At 45.2% G+C, this 19,292-nt stretch overlaps 1 protein-coding gene across 1 annotated transcript in view; it reads left to right on the top strand.

Annotated features, from left to right (window-relative positions):
• The first annotated feature begins 3,078 nt into the window (after window positions 1-3,078).
• LOC124043312 (enhancer of filamentation 1-like) overlaps window positions 3,079-19,292 on the top strand; it is a 47,435-nt gene continuing 31,221 nt past the window's right edge. The window contains 1 exon segment of the mRNA XM_046361793.1: window positions 3,079-3,314. Coding sequence (XP_046217749.1) covers window positions 3,303-3,314 — 12 coding nt within the window. The 5' untranslated portion in view covers window positions 3,079-3,302.

Below are 19,292 nucleotides of genomic sequence, written 5' to 3'. Positions count from 1 at the left end.
TGGCGAAAACAGAGTCTTTAATCCAGTTTAAGGAAATAGCAATACTCCTAGACAAATCGGAGCGGTAAATAAAGCATAAAAACGCCGGCACTATGGTACCGGCGTCAAAAGACACAGACAAATAATCCTCGAGAGCCTTACGTTCGGGAGCCGACAGAGAGTATAGTCTACCCCGAGGAGGAGTGGTCCCCGGAAGGAGATCAATACTACAATCATACGACCGATGAGGAGGAAGGGAGTTGGCTCGGGACCGACTGAAGACCGTGCGCAGATCATGATATTCCTCCGGCACTCCTGTCAAATCGCCAGGTTCCTCCTGAGAAGTGGGGACAGAAGAAATGGGAGGGATGGCAGACATTAAACACTTCACATGACAAGAAACGTTCCAGGATAGGATAGAATTACTAGACCAATTAATAGAAGGATTATGACATACTAGCCAGGGATGACCCAAAACAACAGGTGTAAAAGGTGAACGAAAAATCAAAAAAGAAATAGTCTCACTGTGGTTACCAGATACTGTGAGGGTTAAAGGTAGTGTCTCAAATCTGATACTGGGAAGATGACTACCATCTAAGGCGAACATGGGCGTAGGCTTGTCTAACTGTCTGAAAGGAATGTCATGTTTCCGAGCCCATGCTTCGTCCATGAAACAACCCTCAGCCCCAGAGTCTATCAAGGCACTGCATGTAGCACCCGAACCGGTCCAGCGTAGATGGACCGACATAGTAGTACAGGATCTAGATGGAGAGACCTGAGTAGTAGCGCTCACCAGTAGCCCTCCGCTTACTGATGAGCTCTGGCTTTTACTGGACATGAATTGACAAAATGTCCATCAAATCCGCAATAGAGGCACAGGCGGTTGGTGATCCTCCGTTCCCTCTCCTTAGTCGAGATGCGAATACCTCCCACCTGCATGGGCTCAGTCTCTGAGCCAGAGGAGGAAAATGGTTGCGATGCGGAGCAGGGAAACACCGTTGACGCGAGCTCTCTTCCACGAAGATCTACCCGTCGTTCTATGCGGATGGCGAGAGCAATCAAAGAGTCCACACTGGAAGGAACCTCCCGGGAGAGAATCTCATCTTTGACCACTGCGTGGAGTCCCTCCAGAAAACGAGCGAGCAGCGCCGGCTCGTTCCAGTCACTAGAGGCAGCAAGAGTGCGAAACTCTATAGAGTAATCCGTTATGGATCGATCACCTTGGCATAGGGAAGCCAGGGCCCTAGAAGCCTCCCTACCAAAAACTGAACGGTCAAAAACCCGAATCATCTCCTCTTTAAAGTTCTGGTAATTGTTAGAACAATCAGCCCTTGCCTCCCAGATAGCTGTGCCCCACTCTCGAGCCCGGCCAGTAAGGAGTGAAATGACGTAAGCAACCCGAGCTCTCTCTCTAGAGTATGTGTTGGGTTGGAGAGAGAACACAATATCACACTGGGTGAGAAAGGAGCGGCACTCCTTGGGCTGCCCGGAGTAGCAAGGTGGGTTATTAACCCTAGGTTCCGGAGGCTCGGCAGACCAGGAAGTAACAGGTGGCACGAGACGAAGACTCTGGAACTGTCCAGAGAGGTCGGAAACCTGAGCGGCCAGGTTCTCCATGGCATGACGAGCAGCAGACAATTCCTGCTCGTGTCTGCCGAGCATGGCTCCTTGGATCTCGACGGCAGTGTTACGAGCGTCTGTAGTCGCTGGGTCCATTCCTTGGTCGGATCCTTCTGTTATGCAGGTGAATGAGGACCCAAAAGCGACTTGGCGAAAACAGAGTCTTTAATCCAGTTTAAGGAAATAGCAATACTCCTAGACAAATCGGAGCGGTAAATAAAGCATAAAAACAATTCCACTCGTAATCACGAGAACTGACTGGAGACTCGATAATAAACTGCAGGTTGCCTCGGGAAGGCACTTGACCGTAGCAGACTCAGACACCTGCTCGCCACGCAGCATCTGAGGGAAACACGACACGACAGGGCGATACAAAGACACAGCACGGTGAACAATATACAAGGATCCGACAGGACAGAAACGGAAAACAAGGGGAGAAATAGGGACTCTAATCAGGGAAAAGATAGGGAACAGGTGTGGGAAGACTAAATGATTGATTAGGGGAATAGGAACAGCTGGGAGCAGGAACGGAACGATAGAGAGAAGAGAGAGAGGAAGGGAGAGAGAAAAAGGGGAACGAACCTAAAAAGACCAGCAGGGGGAAAACGAACAGAGGGAAAAGCAAAATGACAAGACAATATAAGACAAAACATGACAGCCTTGCTAGCTTCGCGCTTTTGTGGGTGCTAGAAAGCATGCGAGGTAGTGTTAGGTATCATCAGCCAATCCTATAGGGGCTGGAAGCTATAGTGAACTTCGACTGGTCAATAGCGCTGCGATGTCGTGGAATATTTGCATACAGTTCCGCTTTCCCCAATTGACTTCCCACCTTGTTCACTCTCCCTCGCACATGCTCACATCACACAACGTTCTCTCACCGACTTAGCTTCTCTCTCATTGAAAATGAATGGATTCTGTTGTTTCATCCCCCCTATCAGAACCAGTTAACACCCGAAGTGTTAAGAATACCTGGGGTGGATGACACGGCAGTGGCTGCTTTCCTCAGGTATAACACTTGACTCTTTGATAGGCCATTTGCTCAGTAAGACTTTGCTAATTTATGCAGCATATATACATGTCTTGATGTTTCAAGTTTCAGATGTGTAAAACATTGCGCTTAATCAAAGGATTAGAGAGTAATGTCATTCCTAGCTCGGGAGCATCAGGTGAGCTCTGCTGGTCGAATTGCATTTCTGCTCTCAATGTGGTGCCTATAGGATTTTAAAGACTTTTCTAAGTAGGCCATAGTATTAGCCTTCTGTACCTTGCACCAAGCATAAGACCTTGATTTCTAATACAATACATTTTGGTCCTTGCTTCTAGTCAATAGGCATGGAAATTTTCATTTTAGCAGACCATTCATTTTATGACGCTGGTAGGGGGGGGTACCAGTACGGATTTGACCAATGAGACCCGCATTATGTAAATGAGCTAAGAGGGAGTCATGTCGTAAGTAAACGCATTCTCCTACAGCGGTCTAGCAGAAGTATATTGCAGAACCACAGTGATACGGGCAACTGGATTGGAAATCATTGAAGGAAACATTCGCTTTTTATTGTCTTTGCCATTTACCAACTCTTCATGGCTGTTTGATCGCAAAGAAAACGTTTCGTTGCAACATTCAGATGTTTTCTCTGTGACGCGAAAGCGGATATTTTACACTTTCCCGGAGTCTGAGAGAAGACGAGCTGTAGGCGCTCAAAATGAAGTACAAAGTAAGTGACTCGCCTCAATGCAATGCAATGAAATTACTTCTCCAGAAATTCTCCGTGATGAGAGTGTAATGAATGTATTGGATTTGTCACCATAACCTAGTGTAACAACAATATTTTGGCTCTTCTAGAATAAACGTTATTGGAAAAAGTCATAACAGTTTTTAACCACAAAGCAATGTTCCATAGAGTGAATACAATAGCAATCATCAAGTCATCGTTTCTTTGAAGATAAACAGAGGGTTGAAATGATGGACTGATTATGTCAATGGATGCTGTAACATTACATTGTTGTAACAACATAGTTGTAACAATGTTAAACCGTTGTATCAATCTTTTGTTGTAACAATGTTACATAAGTAGATTGCATTCAGCCCCCCGCAGACTTGGGCTGTCAACGCAGAGATGATACTCTGTGGTCAACTCTTGGTTCGGTCTTTGGTCTCCACAAGTCATACACAAGGATATTGTGAACTACATTGGTATACATATAGGTCCCGTTACTTTCTCTGTACGTAGGCAATGTGGGATTTAAAGCCACACTATATAACTAACGCAGTGACGTTTGGATCGAGGGAAATTAATTCTCTCTCCCATGCTAATTCTGAAGGGTGAGTAATGATTTATTATGGGCAATCAAATGACCATGCGTTGACAGTGAACGCCAGTGTACCTTCATCGCGGGTAATAAATAATTGCATCGACTCAGGTTACTTAGTAGCACTTAAAGGATACTTTGGCGCATTCAAACTCTCGCTGCGTTCTCTCCCTGCTGCCCATTCGACCTTGCCTGTAGCATTGTTTGGGAAATACATTTTGTTTACACTCAAGGACTGACGAACAAACGAGACATTCAGTGGAGTGGATTTAACCTTTCTACTTTGAGGGTGTGACCTGTGAGTCCAAGCACTGACATCATATGTGTTCAATTCTGCCTTGTATGGTGGACTGGCCTCAGCCTGTTGTAACATGCAACCCAGTCACCATTCATTAATGTTTCTAGAATTTAGCCTATTCATGTTTTTTTTTAAAGCTGCTTAGATTGTATAAATCAATAGACTGCACTGTCCATGAGCTCTGTAAAGTAAGGAGTAACTGAGATTGTGCTGGCAATCAGGGCCTGTGTCAGCATTAACATAAAACCCTGCCTTGAAGGAATGGGTCTGTCTGTCTCTTAAATCTCAAGCTAAGGAAACCTGGCCTCTGTATAGTTCTATTCTGTTCATTCACCATTAACACTGGCACTGTCTGGAGCTTATGGGAAGATCAACTTCCTACTATGGTACGAGGTTCACAGATCTTCTTGAATGGAATGCTTTTGTCTACTTCACACTATCTGGGGAATGTAGGGCACCTGGCAAGAGAGCTGGCAAACCGTTATGAAACTGTCCGTGCCCTTTGGATTCCTCTGTGGTACTGTACTTACTGAAATAACCACCCATGTGCTTTCCCAGCTAAGTGTTATTTCACTCCGTCCTCTTTTCTTCTCTATTGGAGACATGTGCTTGGGTCTGAAGTCTGTGTCATAATACCATATTAGAAAAGCCAGAACTCACAGCTCTCTCTTGCAAAGCTGCGAAGCTGTTTCCTGGTGATTCAGTAGTATCAACAGCCAATGACTTCAGTGTAAAGTTAACACAATGCTGTAGAGGCTTGGTTTGGCCTTAGTCATGGTGAAAAGACCCCAAATCTAGATTAGTGGTAGATGATAACTCACTTGGCTGAATTCCACTTCACACTTCTGAGCGCAAGGCACATGCAGTCTTTCCCCAGGGGCCTAGAGATTGCGTCGTCATGTGTGCTATGTGTGTTTGCAGCATGCCTATGTACAGTATGTTGCATTATTGGTCTGTTCTTCTAACCTGGTTTCCTCATTCCTAGAGTAATATAGGGTTTTATACAATGGGTGGGTCTAATCCTGAATGCTGATTGGTTAAAACCGCATTCCAGCTATCCACAAGCTATCTGGAGTAATATAGGGCTGTGTAGGTCAGGGCTACAGGGTTTGTTATCAGGCCCTGTTGGGCTTGGATTGGTATGCCGCCAGCCATACCCTCTGATGCAGTAGACCTATCCTCTCTCTACTCTCCCACTTCTGTCTGAAAGAGCTTAGCAATAATACAGTCAGCCTGCCACAACCAACACCATTCTGCGATAACCTCGCTGTATTACGCAACAGTGCAGGGAAAGGGCGGATGCACACCAGGCTGGGATAGGTCAGTCGCGGACTATCCCTTCACCCTTCACTAAATGACACCATATTCCATTTGAAATGCACCACATAGTGAATAGGGTGCACATTTGGGACGTAGCCATAATGTATTTGCTCTCTGCTCCTGAGTCAGCCACTTAGGTTTACAGTTTACAGCCTGCTTCTTGTGATGTAGCCCACTTTATTTCAGTTAAATATTTACAGGACGTTTTATGTCCTCTCTATCAGATGTCCCTATACACTCTTACTGAGGGTGAATTATTCATAGCGCTGAAGCGCTGAAGTTAAGTATAGCACAACATTTTACGTGGCGTCATTATGTCATGTACCTACATTATATAGATATGCACGTCAGCTTTGACATCGGTTTTGAACATCGGAGTGTTAAACTAGACATCGGCCAATACCGATGTTGCCATTTTTAGCTAATACCGGCAGATTCCAATATGTTCACCGATATATCGTGCATTCATACTATATAATGTGCTACTTTTGACCAGGGGCCAGTCACAAGTAGTCGACTGCATTGAGAGTTTGGGACTATAAGGTTCTATCTACAAAAAGATGATTCTGAGATAATTTACTTCAAAATTCCGAACCCTCGTCGGTTTGATTTGTGTCAGCAATTTTAATCTGTATTCTTTTGAACTTAACAACATGAATTTAGGTTTTTAGAGTACTATATAGGTAGAGAACATTGAACAGAAAAAGGCTACATCAGTAACTACATTTTGACAAAAATGCAGCTAGAACCTTATAGTCCCAAACTCTCGATATATGAAATAGGGCTCTGATCAAAAGTAGTGCACTATATAGGGAATAGGGTGCCATTTTGGAATGCATCCTATGTGTCCAAGTAGAGCTTAAGTGGCTGGATCACGTTTGGTCAAAAATAGTATGATATTGTTGCTGCCCGTATCACTGAATGCAAGGGAAGCCAGTGAGCATTTGGCATCCCTTGATTAAAAAAATATACAAGAATAGCCAATCAGCTTTGAGCTAAACTGAGTGAGCTCAAATGTGAATGGTCCTGGCACAAACAAAAAAGTATATATGGAATCCAATCAGATCACATCAATCCAGGCTGTATCATATCTGGCCGTGATTGGGAGTCCTATAGGACGGCGCACAATTGGCACAGCGTCGTCCGGTTTTGGCCGGGGTAGGCCGTCATTGTAAATAAGAATTTGTTCTTGACTGACTTGCCTAGTTAAATAAAGGTTACAAAAGCCAAACGTCATTGACAGAACAAAACTCTTGTTGTGTTGTTGCCCTCCGTAGCTAAAATAGTCCCCTTCCTAACTTAGCCATGGATGGAGATAGGGATTTGGACTTGTGGTTCTACTTAATTCTCTGTACTGGGCCAGTGATTATAATGCCAATTCTGATCCAATCATAAATTCATACATTGTGCCTCTGGCATGAGCAGATGGAAGTTCAATATGTATTATACTAATGTTAACTAGCTAAACGTTGCCCATGAAAGGAAGTTAGGCTAGCGAGCGAGCATTTTAGCCAGGTAGCCTAGGACAACAAAAACTAAAAGTGTGTATTGTATGTCATAGACCGTTTCGTCAACATGAAAGAGAGGAGGATGGCATTGACGTTGTTTTTTCTACTTACGCACACACACATATGCTATTTAGCTTATGTTGATTGGGCTAAATCTTTTTCGGAATCTTTTAGTGGTCACTGTATTAGACTAAGCATAGGGGATTTTATGATGTTGAGATGTTGAAGTTGAAATGGAGCTGGAATAGTGGAGGCAGCTCCTGTTTTCTTTGCGACTTGCAGTAACTCTAGTGTTTTAAATCAAACGTTGTGTAAACATTAACTTGCTTGACCATGCTGTAGGTTATGTAACTGTTTGTTACATGCTATATGCTTTGTGGACTCCACCGGACAGATGTTGCTCTCCGGTTTTGTGATGAAACTAAGGTGTGGTTGAATTTATTCAGCCACTGTGTCTTCTTATTGTCTCGACCTTGGGCCTAAATATCACGGTGACAAGGCATATGAACTAAGAGGTTACAGAGCCAACAACACAATTATTACAACACAGGTTGTAATATGGCTTTTATTTCCTGACTTAGCTTCCCAGTTGATTTTACCTACACACCGCTACTGGTCGGTGTATGCAGCAGTAGCCTTTGTCTGTGACATCAGAGATGTTTTCCAACAGGTGGGCAGGTGTGAGGGGAAGGGCTCGGTTTCCATAGGTCCTCTAAATGCACGTAATCCACCCAGGACGAGTCTGTACAGACAGAGACTTCTGGCTGCCTCACTGACTAAGTGAGTAGGGTTAAGGGATTCATAACACGGAAATGGGGGGAGGGAGGACAGAGAGAGAGGGGGGGGTTTGTATGACAGAGAGTGAGAGAATGAGAGAGCGAGAGCTATATTTATTTATATATATATTTAACTTTTGTTTATTTTAATTTGATTTGCTTTGGCAATGTAAACATATGTTTCCCATGCTAATAAAGCCCATTTTAATTTAATTGCGAGAGCGCGAGAGAGTTTGAATGATGTGGCCCTTGGCATTTAAGGGTGTTACGACACAAATTGTATTTTCTGGGACGAGAGGAAAAGAGACCCCTTCCCACCCTATCCAAAAAACACGGACATATACACAGTACACACCCGCCCCATCGTCTTACACCATCCACCCCCTTTTCACTGGTTCTTTTGAGACTTACATAACCGTGGCAGAAATAGCTCCAAAACCAGTGAAGAGTGATTAGGTGAACCAAAGTTCTTCTGGGGTGTGTTTTTTTTCTGTCTCGCTCTCTTTTTTACGGTCTCAGGTTCCAGGCAGTGGTCCAAAGAGAGTGGGGCGGAGGAGAGCGGAGAGAAAACATTGTTCAGCGAGAGAGTGATTGAGGAGGGAGGAGGGGGTTTTCTAATATTGAAAGGGAAAGAAAATGAAAGAAATAGGAAGTGGGTAGGCGGAGGGAGTGTAAATAGAGTTGGGTGTATAGAGAGATGGGGGTGGGGTGGGGCGGTTGGGTCAAGGAGCTTCCTATGAGAAAAAACATTCTGGAGGAATGTGCAATTGTGCATGGAGGAAAGGTTAGTTAAAAGATGCACTTGATTGTTTCAAGGTGCCTCCTCTCATTGGCTACAAGGGTTGTCCCCTGCCAGGGGGCATACCAAGAGTTCACAGTCTTTTCAGTGTGTGTGGTGTGTGTGTGTGGCATTGTGCAAAAAGAGCTCTTCTCCCTTAAGAATGCCAAGCATTTCACAGGGTGATCCTTTCAGAGGTAGTCTAGCTAGCAAGCCCCTGTCAGCTTAGTTCATCCCTGTGGAGATTGGACAGCCATTAGCGTGTTTCCCAAATAGCTCCCTGTTCCCTGTATAGTGCACTACTTTTGACCAGAGCACTATAGGCCCAGATGCCATATTCACAAAGCGCCGTCATGTAGGAGTGCTGATCTAAAATTAGGTCCCCGCTCTTATTACTTATGACTTACAAGGCAAAACTGATCCTAGATCAGTACTCCTACTCTGAGACGCTTTGTGAATATGGGCCCTGGTCAAAAGTAGTGCACTATATAGAGAATAGGGAACCATTTGTGACTCTGTCTTGATGTCAAACTACAAGGACCTTGTCAGCTGCGAACACGGGGGTCCAGCCACGGGGGTCCACACTGCTGGCATTCTTCCATCTCAGCTTTCACAGCACAATGCCTTGTATACAGTTTTAATATTGCAGATAGAATTTGGGCTCTATCAAATTAGTTGTTTGCATAATTTATACTCGTTTAACTTGGCAAACAAGCAAATATCTTGCTTTTCACAGAGTAAATGTTTTGGGCCTTTTTATGGTAGAGGAGGACATTTGATATTTTTGTGACCTCTTTGGGGAGTGTGAAATTGATCGGACAGTGTGAAGTGAATCTAGAGCTCGTTTTCTGTTTCTATGTGAAGCCATGAATTGTGGTCCTGTAGAGATACCATAAACGTATCGTACGTCTTAGCCAATAGCTTTGAAGGATTATATCTCCAAGGGTAACAAGGATACACTCACATCCCCTCCCTCCCCCTTCCCTTGGCATCTACTACACCCACCTTTCCTCTCAATAATACCCCCCCCTCTCCAGAGCTGAGACCTATCTTTGAACACATGAATATCGTAACATTAGTTGAGAGTAGAAATAGCTCTGGCATGACTTGCAATTATGTCAAGGACTGTATTACACAATATACTACTAGGCTAAGCCCTTCCGGAGAAGGCCATTCGATACACATTTGAAAGAATATACCCCAGTGTAACTTTCTTATCTTGTTTTCTGTAGTAGATGGTGTCTTTTGACTACGTGTCCAGACAGAAAGAGAGCAGGGCAGCTGGTGTTGTCGTGAGATGACTAGGCAAGGTGGATCCTGGTCTGACTGCAGTAGATCCCTCAGTGCTGCTGCAGGTTAAAGGAGGAATGGGGAGGAAACAGAGAGGAGAGCGGTGGACATCGAGTTACCTCAATATGACAATAAAACCAACACTAATGAACTGAAGCCTAAGGGTCTGGAAGACGTTTGTTTTACGTAATAGGCTGTCTGACTCAACTCTGTGATTTTGGTCAGTGGAGCTCTTTAGATGTTGTTTTACTTGTAATTCTGGCCCTGCCCACAACATACAGCTTTCATCTGGACCTTTACTGCTGTCTCGGTGGAATGTTGGTTTGGTGTTGGTTTGGTGTTGGTTTGGTGGAAGTTGTGAAATACCTGAATCATCAAATTGGAAGGGTCCTATCAAACATAGAATATTTTACCTTTAATATGTGAAAAGATCGCATGGCAGTCATGATGGCGCCGAAGGAGATGGCCGCCATTTTACGATCCCGTAACCAATTGTGCTATTGTGTATGTATTATCGCATTATTTGTAACATATTTTGGACATAATGTTTCTGCCACCGTGTCTTATGACCGAAAAGAGCTTCTTGATGTCAGGCCAGTGATTACTCACCCTGTACTGGGGGAATTCTTCTTCAACGAGTCGGGACGGGAATGATTTACTCCAGACACCTGACAAGGCCCTCATCCCCGTCATTCGCAGGAGGAAAAGATAGAGATATCGTGGACGACGGTCCAAGTGCCTTGTAAGGATCCGTCGCCGAGATGGTAATCTACCTTTACCATCGGTCTTATCAACATACAATCAATCGATAATAAAATAGACTAACTATGAGCACGTATATCCTACCAACGGGACATTAAAAACTGTAATGCCTTGTGTTTCACAGAGTTGTGGCTGAAGGACGACGTTATTAACATACAGCTGGCGGGTTTTACACTTTTTCGTTAGGATAGAACAGCCGCCTCTGGTAGGACAAGGGGTGCTGGTCTATGTATATTTGTAAACAATGGAATTCTCAAGGTTTTGCTCGCCTGAGGTAGAAGGTAGAATATCTAATGGTAAGCTGTAGACCACACTATTTACCAAGAGAGTTTGCATCTATATTTTTTTATAGCTGTCTATAAACCACCGCAGACTGATGCTGGCACTAAGACTAGAGTTCGACCGCTTAATCAGAATGGCCGATTAATTAGGGCTGTGTAACGGCGTTCGTCTGTTGAAGAAAGAGTGTCGGACCGAAATGCAGCGTGTAGGTTACTCATGACTTTAATGAAAGAATCGCGGTACATGAAATAACTGAAACTAAATACAAAAACAACAGAACGGAACGTGAAACTAATTACAGCCTATCTGGTGACTACAACACAGAGACCGGAACAAACACCCACGAAATACAAAGCGAAACTCAGGCTGCCTAAATACGGTTCCCAATCAGTGACAACGATAAGCACCTGACTCTAATTGAGAATCGCCTCAGGCAGCCAAGCCTATACCACACCCCTAATCAGCCACGATCCCAAATAATACAAACCCCAATACGAAACACAACATATAAACCCATGTCACACCCTGGCCTAACCAAACATATAACAAAAACACAAAATACAATGACCAAGGCGTGACAGAACCCCCCCCCCCAAGGTGCGGACTCCCGGACGCACCTCAAGAGCATAGGGAGGGTCCGGGTGGGCGTCTGTCCATGGTGGCGGTTCTGGCTCGGGACGTGGACCCCACTCCATTAATGTCCTATGTTCCTCCCCTTCACGTCCTGGGATAATCCACCCTCTCCGCCGACCATGGCCTAATAGTCCTCACCCAGATCCCTGCATAACTGAGGGGCAGCTCGGGACAGAGGGGCATCTCAGGACAGAGGGGCATCTCAGGACAGAGGGGCATCTCAGGACAGAGGGGCATCTCAGGACAGAGGGGCAGCCCGGGATTGAGGGGCAGCCCGGGACAGAGGGGCAGCTCGGGACAGAGGGGCAGCTCGGGATAGAGGGGCAGCTCGGGACAGAGGGGCAGCTCGGGACAGAGGGGCAGCTCGGGACAGAAGCAGCCCGGGACTGAGGGGCAGCCCGGGACTGAGGGGAAGCCCGGTACTGAGGGGAAGCCCAGTACTGAGAGGAAGCCCAATACTGAGAGGAAGCTCAGGCAGGTAGTAGGCTCCAGTAAATCCTGGCTGGCTGGCGGAACTGGAAGATTCAGGTTGACAAGCAGATCTGGAAGAGACTGGTTGTCTGGCAGATCTGGAAGAGACTGGTTGTCTGGCAGATCTGGAAGAGACTGGTTGTCTGGCAGATCTGGAAGAGACTGGTTGTCTGGCGGCGCTGGGCAGACTGGGAGCACTGGCGGCGCTGGGAAGACTGGGAGCACTGGTGGTGCTGGGCAGACTGGGAGCACTGGCGGCGCTGGGCAGACTGGCGGCACTGGCGGCGCTGGGCAGACGGGAGACTCCGGCAGCGCAGGAGAGGAGAAAGGCTCTGGCTGCGCTAAACAGGCGGGAGACTCCGACAGCGCAGGAGAGGAGAAAAGCGCTGGCTGCGCTGAACAGGCGAGGCGCACTGGAGGCCTGGTGCGTGGTGCTGGAACTGGTGGTACTGGATCGAGGACACGCACAGGAAGCCTGGTGCGGGGAGCTGCTACCGGAGGACTGGTGTGTGGAGGTGGCTCTGGATAGACTGGACCGTGCAGGCGCACTGGATCTCTTGAGCACCGAGCCTGCCCAAGCTTACCTGGCTCGATGCCCACTCTAGCCCGGCCAATAGGAAGGGCTGGTATGTGCCGCACCTGGCTCTGCACCCGCACTGTAAACACCGTGCGCTCCATAGCATAACACGGTGCCTGCCCGGTCTCTCTAGCCCAACGGTGAGCACAGGGAGTTTGCGCAGGTCTCCTACCTGGCATAACCATTCTCCCTTGTAGCCACCCCCCAATATTTTTTTTGGGCTGCTTTTCCGGCTTCCAACCGCGTCGCCGTGCTGCCTCCTCATACCAGCACCTCTCCGCTTTATCCGCATCTATTTCTTCCTTGGGACGGCGATATTCTCCAGGCTGAGCCCAGGGTCCCTTTCCGTCTAATATCATCTCCCAAGACCAGAAGTCCTTATATTGCTGCTCCTCACAATTAACAGGGAGAGAAGGCTCAGGTCTGACTCCTGACTCAGCCACTCTCTCTCTGCGCTCTCCCCCAATAAATATTTGGGGGTTACTTTCGGTTTTCGCTCTGCGTCGCCGTGTTTTCCTTTTAGACTCCATTCGCCTGTAGCCCTCTTCGCACTACTGAAGCGAATCCCAGGCGGGCTCCTGCACTCTCTCTGGTTCGGCCGCCCACCTGTCGATTTCTTCCCACGTCGTATACTCTATGCCTCTACCTTCCATAACGTCCTCCTTACGCTCCTGAAGCTGTCTACGTCGTTGCCAGTTTACACACTGCTCGGTCCGTGAGAGGTGGGTGTTACTGTAACGGCGTTCGTCTGTTGAAGAAAGAGAGTCGGACCGAAATGCAGCGTGTAGGTTACTCATGACTTTAATGAAAGAATCACGGTATATGAAATAACTGAAACTAAATACAAAAACAACAGAACGGAACGTGAAACTTATTACAGCCTATCTGGTGACTACAACACAGAGACAGGAACAAACACCCACGAAATACAAAGCGAAACTCAGGCTGCCTAAATACGGTTCCCAATCAGAGACAACGATAAGCACCTGACTCTAATTGAGAATCGCCTCAGGCAGCCAAGCCTATACCACACCCCTAATCAGCCGCAATCCCAAATAATACAAACCCCAATACGAAACACAACATATAAACCCATGTCACACCCTGGCCTAACCAAACATATAACAAAAACACAAAATACAATGACCAAGGCGTGACAGGCTGATTTCAAGTGTTCATAACAATCGGAAATCGGTATTTTTGGACACCGATTTGGCCATTTAAAAAAAATTATATTTTTGTTACACCTTTATTTAATCTTTATTTTACTAGGCAAGTCAGTTAAGAACACATTCTTATTTTCAATGACGGCCTAGGAACGGTGGGTTAACTGCCTCGTTCAGGGGCAGAACGACAGATTTTTACCTTGTCAGCTCGGGGGATTCAATCTTGCAACCTTACAGTTAACTAGTCCAACGCTCTAACCACCTGATTACATTGCACTCCACGAGGAGCCTGCCTGTTACGCGAATGCAGTAGAAGCCAAGGTAAGTTGATAGCTAGTATTAAACTTATCTTATAAAAAATCAATCAATCATAATCACTAGTTAACTACACATGGTTGATGATATTACTAATTTATCTAGCGTGTCCTGCGTTGTATATAATCAATGTGGTGCATATCATTGCTCCAATGTGTACCTAACCATAAACATCAATGCCTTTCTTAAAATCAATACACAGAAGTATATATTTTTAAACCTGCATATTTAGCTAAAAGAAATCCAGGTTAGCAGGCAATATTAACCAGGTGAAATTGTGTCACTTCTCTTGCGTTCATTGCAATGTGTATGTGCAACAGTGTATGTGCAACAGTTTGGGCCGCCTAATTTGCCAGAATGTTACGTAATTATGACTTAACATTGAAGGTTGTGCAATGTAACAGGAATATTTAGACTTATGGATGCCACCCGTTAGATAAAATACAGAATGGTTCCGTATTTCACTGAAAGAATAAACGTCTTGTTTTCGATATGATAGTTTCCAGATTCGACCATATTAATGACTTAAGGCTCGTATTTCTGTATGTTATTATGTTAGATCTAAGTCTATGATTTTATAGAGCAGTCTGACTGAAGGGTGGTAGGCAGCAGCAGACTCGTAAGCATTCGTTCAAACGGCACTTTCGTGCATTTTGCCAGCAGCTCTTCGTTGTGCTTCAAGTATTGCGCTGTTTATGACTTCAAGCCTATCAACTCCCGAGATTAGGCTGGTGTAACCGAAGTGAAATGGCTAGCTAGTTAGAGGGGTGTGCGCTAATAGCGTTTCAAACGTCACTCGCTCTGAGACTTGGAGTAGTTATTCCCCTTGGTCTGCATGGGTAACGCTGCTTCAAGGGTGGCTGTTGACGATGTGTTCCTGGTTCGAGCCCAGGTAGGAGCGAGGAGAGGGACGGAAGTTATACTGTTACACTGGCAATACTAAAGTGTCTATAAGAACATCCAATAGTCAAAGGTTAATGAAATACAAATGGTATAGAGAGAAATAGTCCTATAATTCCTATAATAACTACAACCTAAAACTTCTTACCTGGGAATATTGAAGACTCATGTTAAAAGGAATCACCAGCTTTCATATGTTCTTATGTTCTGAGCAAGGAACTTAAACGTTAGCTTTTTTACATGGCACATATTGGACTTTTACTTTCTTCTCCAACACTTTGTTTTTGCATTATTTAGACCAAAATTCAAAAGGCACTCGCACATCTGAGCAATCTAATTAGCAGGTGCATGGCAACAAGATGAAGGAAAAAGGAAACCGCACACTGCTCTTGATAGTATCACATATCTTTAATAAACTTACGTATCGGCCACACGGCCTAGCACTTATTTATTTTTCCTTTGTCATCAACCCCCTTCCATGTGTAGAACGGATGTGGGAGGGGCTAGGTCCACATAATGGTGCAACTTTCAAAAAAGGCAGACTAAGGCCGTGTGGCCGATACGGAAGCTTATTAAAGATCGGTGATGCTATCAAGAGCAGTGTGCGGTTTCCTTTTTCCTGCATTATTTAAACCAAATTGAACATGTTTCATTATTTATTTGAGGCTAAATCAATTTTATTGATGTATTATATTAAGTTAAAATAAGTGTTCAGTCAGTATTGTTGTAATTGTCATTATTACAAATAAAAAACTCTGACTAAAACCACACTCAATGAGCTGTATACGGCCACAAGCAAACAGGGAAACGCTCATCCAGAGGTGGCGCTCCTAGTGGGCAGGGACTTTAATGCAGGGAAACTCAAATCAGTTTACCTCATTTTTATCAGCATGTTAAATGTGCAACCACAGGGGAAAAAAACTCTAGACCACCTTTACTCCACACACAGAGACATGTACAAAGCTCTCCCTCGTCCTCCATTTGGCAAATCTGACCATAATTCTATCCTCCTGATTCCTACTTACATGCAAAAACTAAAGCAGGAAAAACCAGTGACTCGGTCAATAAGAAAGTGGTCAGATGAAGCAGATGCTAAGCTACAGGACTGTTTTGCTAGCACAGACTGGAATATGTTCTGGGATTCTTCCGATGTCATTGAGGAGTACACCACATCAGTCATTGGCTTCATCAATAAGTGCATTGATGATGTTATCCCCACAGTGACCGTACATATATACCCCAACCAGAAGCCACGGATTACAGGCAACATCCGCACTGAGCTAAGGGTAGAGTAGCCGCTTTCAAGGAGTGGGACTCAAGGAGCGGGACTCTCCTTGAATGTTGAAGCTTATAAGAAATCCCACAAACCATCAAACAGGCAAAGTGTCAATGCAGGACGAGGATTGAATCGTACTACACCGACTCCAACACTTGTCGATGTGGCAGGGCTTGCAAGCTATTACAGACTAGAAAGGGAAACACAGCCACGAGCTGCCCAATGACACGAATCTACCAGACGAGCTAAATTACATCTATGCTCGCTTTGAGGCAAGTAAGACTGAAGAATGCAGGAGAGCACCAGCTGTTCCGGACGATCAAGCTCTCCATAGCCGATGTAAGACCTTTAAACAGGTCAATATTCACAAGAACACAGGGCCAGAAGGATTACCAGAACGTGTACTACAAGCATGTGCTGACCAACTGGCAAGTGTCTTACTGAAATGTTCAACCTGTCCCTGACTGAGTCTGTAATACCAACATGTTTCAAGCAGACCACCATAGTCCCTGTGCCCAAGAACACTAAGATAACCAGCCTAAATGACTACCGACCTGTGGCACTGACATCTGTAGCCATGAAGTGCTTTGAAAGGCTGGTCATGGCTCATATCAACACCATTATCCCAGAAACCCTAGACCCACTCCAATTTGCCTACCTCCCCAATAGGTCCACAGATGATGCAATCTCTATTGCACTCCACACTGGCCTTTACCACCTGGACAAAAGGAACACCTATGTGATAATGTTATTCATTGACTACAGCTCAGCATTCAGCACCATAGTGCCCTCAAAGCTCATCACTAAGCTAAAGACCCTGGGACTAAACACCTCTCTCTGCAACTGGATCTTGACTTCCTGACGGGCTGCCCCCAGGTGGTAAGGGTAGGGAACAACACATCCGCCACGCTGATTCTCAACACGGGGGCCCTCAGGGGTGTGTGCTCAGTCCCCTCCTGTACTCCCTGTTCACTCAAGAATGCATGGCCAGGTACGATTCCAACACCATCATCAAGTTTGCTGATCACCGACAACAACAAGACAGCCTACAGGGAGGCCATGTGGTTCCAGGACAACAACCTCTCCCTCAACATGATCAAGACAAAGGAGATGATTGTGGACTACAGGAAAAGGAGGGCCGAGCACACCCCCATTCTCATCGACGGGGTTGTAGTGGAACAGGTTGAGAGCTTCAAGTTCCTTGGTGTCCACATCACCAACAAACTGTCATGGTCCAAACACACTTAAGACAGTCACGAGGAGGGCACGACAAAGCCTATTCCCCCTCAGGAGACTGACAAGATTTGGCATGGCTGCAGCATCAAGATCATCCGGACTGTTTGCATCACAGCCTGGTATGGCAACTGTTCGGCCTCCGACCTCAAGGCAGGCGGTGTCAGAGGAAGGGCCTAAAAATTGTCAAAGACTTCGGCCACCCTATTCATAGACTGTTCTCTCTGCTACCACATGGCAAGCGGTACCAGAGTGCCAAGTCTAGGTCCAAAAGGCTTCTAAACAGCTTCTATACCCAAGCCATAAGACTCCTGAACAGCTAATCAAATGGCTACCCAGACCCCTCTTTTACTCTCTGCTGCTCTCTGTTTAAAATCAATATACATAGTCACTTTAACCCTGCCTACATGTACATATTAACTCATCAATTACCTTGACTAACCGGTGCCCCCCCACATTGACTCTGTATCGGAACCCCCTGTATGTAGCCTCACTTGTTATTTTACTGCTACTGTTTAATTACTTCTTAATTATATTTTCTATTTTTTACTTAACGCTTATTTTATTTTTTTTTCTTAACATTATTGGTTAAGTAAGCATTTCACTGTAAGGTGTATTCCCAGCATGTGACATTTCTTCTGAAACTTGACCCACAGGCTGTATTAACTGAGACTTCCATTTGGTGCAAGAAGACATCATGCCAAAATATCAAGGTGAAATGTATGGCATGTGGTTTGTCCCAGCATGCATTGCAGTTAGACACAACATGGAATACCATATCCTGTTGAAGGTACAGTTGCCATGCTGTTATATGTGGGGGTGGTGATTTCAGTGATAGTATCGCTAGGTGTCATGACCCTTTGAGTGGGGGAATAGTGTGAATCACAGATGAGAGGAGGAAGTTGGTGGGTGACATCTATACTCGGGTTGGATTCCCTCATACGGTATGTTTAGCTGTGGTTAATCGGTTTTGCTTCAGCTTTCTAGCAAGATGCAACTCAATCGACTCTGCTAGCTTCAGCCTGGAGGGTGGAGTGTGTCATTTATGGGTTATCGCAATACTGTTAGTTCCAACACCGCTCTATCGCCACACCGAACTAAAAAATACTTAACTTTGTCTTTGGGGATAAAGTACCATCTGAAACCATTAAGTATGCCTCGTTGGACTTTTGACGATAATTCGACAGCCTCTGCCGCTCTCTCGGTGCTTTGCAGATAATGCACGCCTTTTCATGGAGCGCGCCAGAGCAGTTCTTCCACTGTTGGGAGAAATGGCAATGCATATTATTATATGTTAGTTGCATGCAAATAAAGGTTGCTTTTTTACCACTCCCAAAACGGAAGGACTATTATGCCAGAATTTGACCCAACGACAATGAGGAAGTCTGCTGCAGTGTTGAGAGCGGTTGTATGAAACCAATCAGCACGCCAAACAACGTTCTTAACCGTATGAACCAATCAATATGCCAAACAAAGTTCTTAACAGTATGAACCAATCAATATGCCAAGCAAAGTTCTTAACAGTATGAACCAATCAATATGCCAAGCAAAGTTCTTAACAGTATGAACCAATCAGTACACCAAGCAAAGTTCTTAACAGTATGAACCAATCAATATGCCAAGCAAAGTTCTTAACAGTATGGACCAATCAATATGCCAAGCAAAGTTCTTAACAGTATGGACCAATCAATATGCCAAGCAAAGTTCTTAACCGTATGAACCAATCAGTACACCAAGCAAAGTTCTTAACCGTATGAACAAATCAATACACCAAGCAAAGTTCTTAACCGTATGAACC

This window comes from Oncorhynchus gorbuscha, linkage group LG09, assembly GCF_021184085.1.
Source record: "Oncorhynchus gorbuscha isolate QuinsamMale2020 ecotype Even-year linkage group LG09, OgorEven_v1.0, whole genome shotgun sequence".
Taxonomy (NCBI): domain Eukaryota; kingdom Metazoa; phylum Chordata; class Actinopteri; order Salmoniformes; family Salmonidae; genus Oncorhynchus; species Oncorhynchus gorbuscha.
The sequence above is the reverse complement of the archived record's forward strand: the minus strand, read 5'-3'. Positions and strand labels throughout refer to the sequence as shown.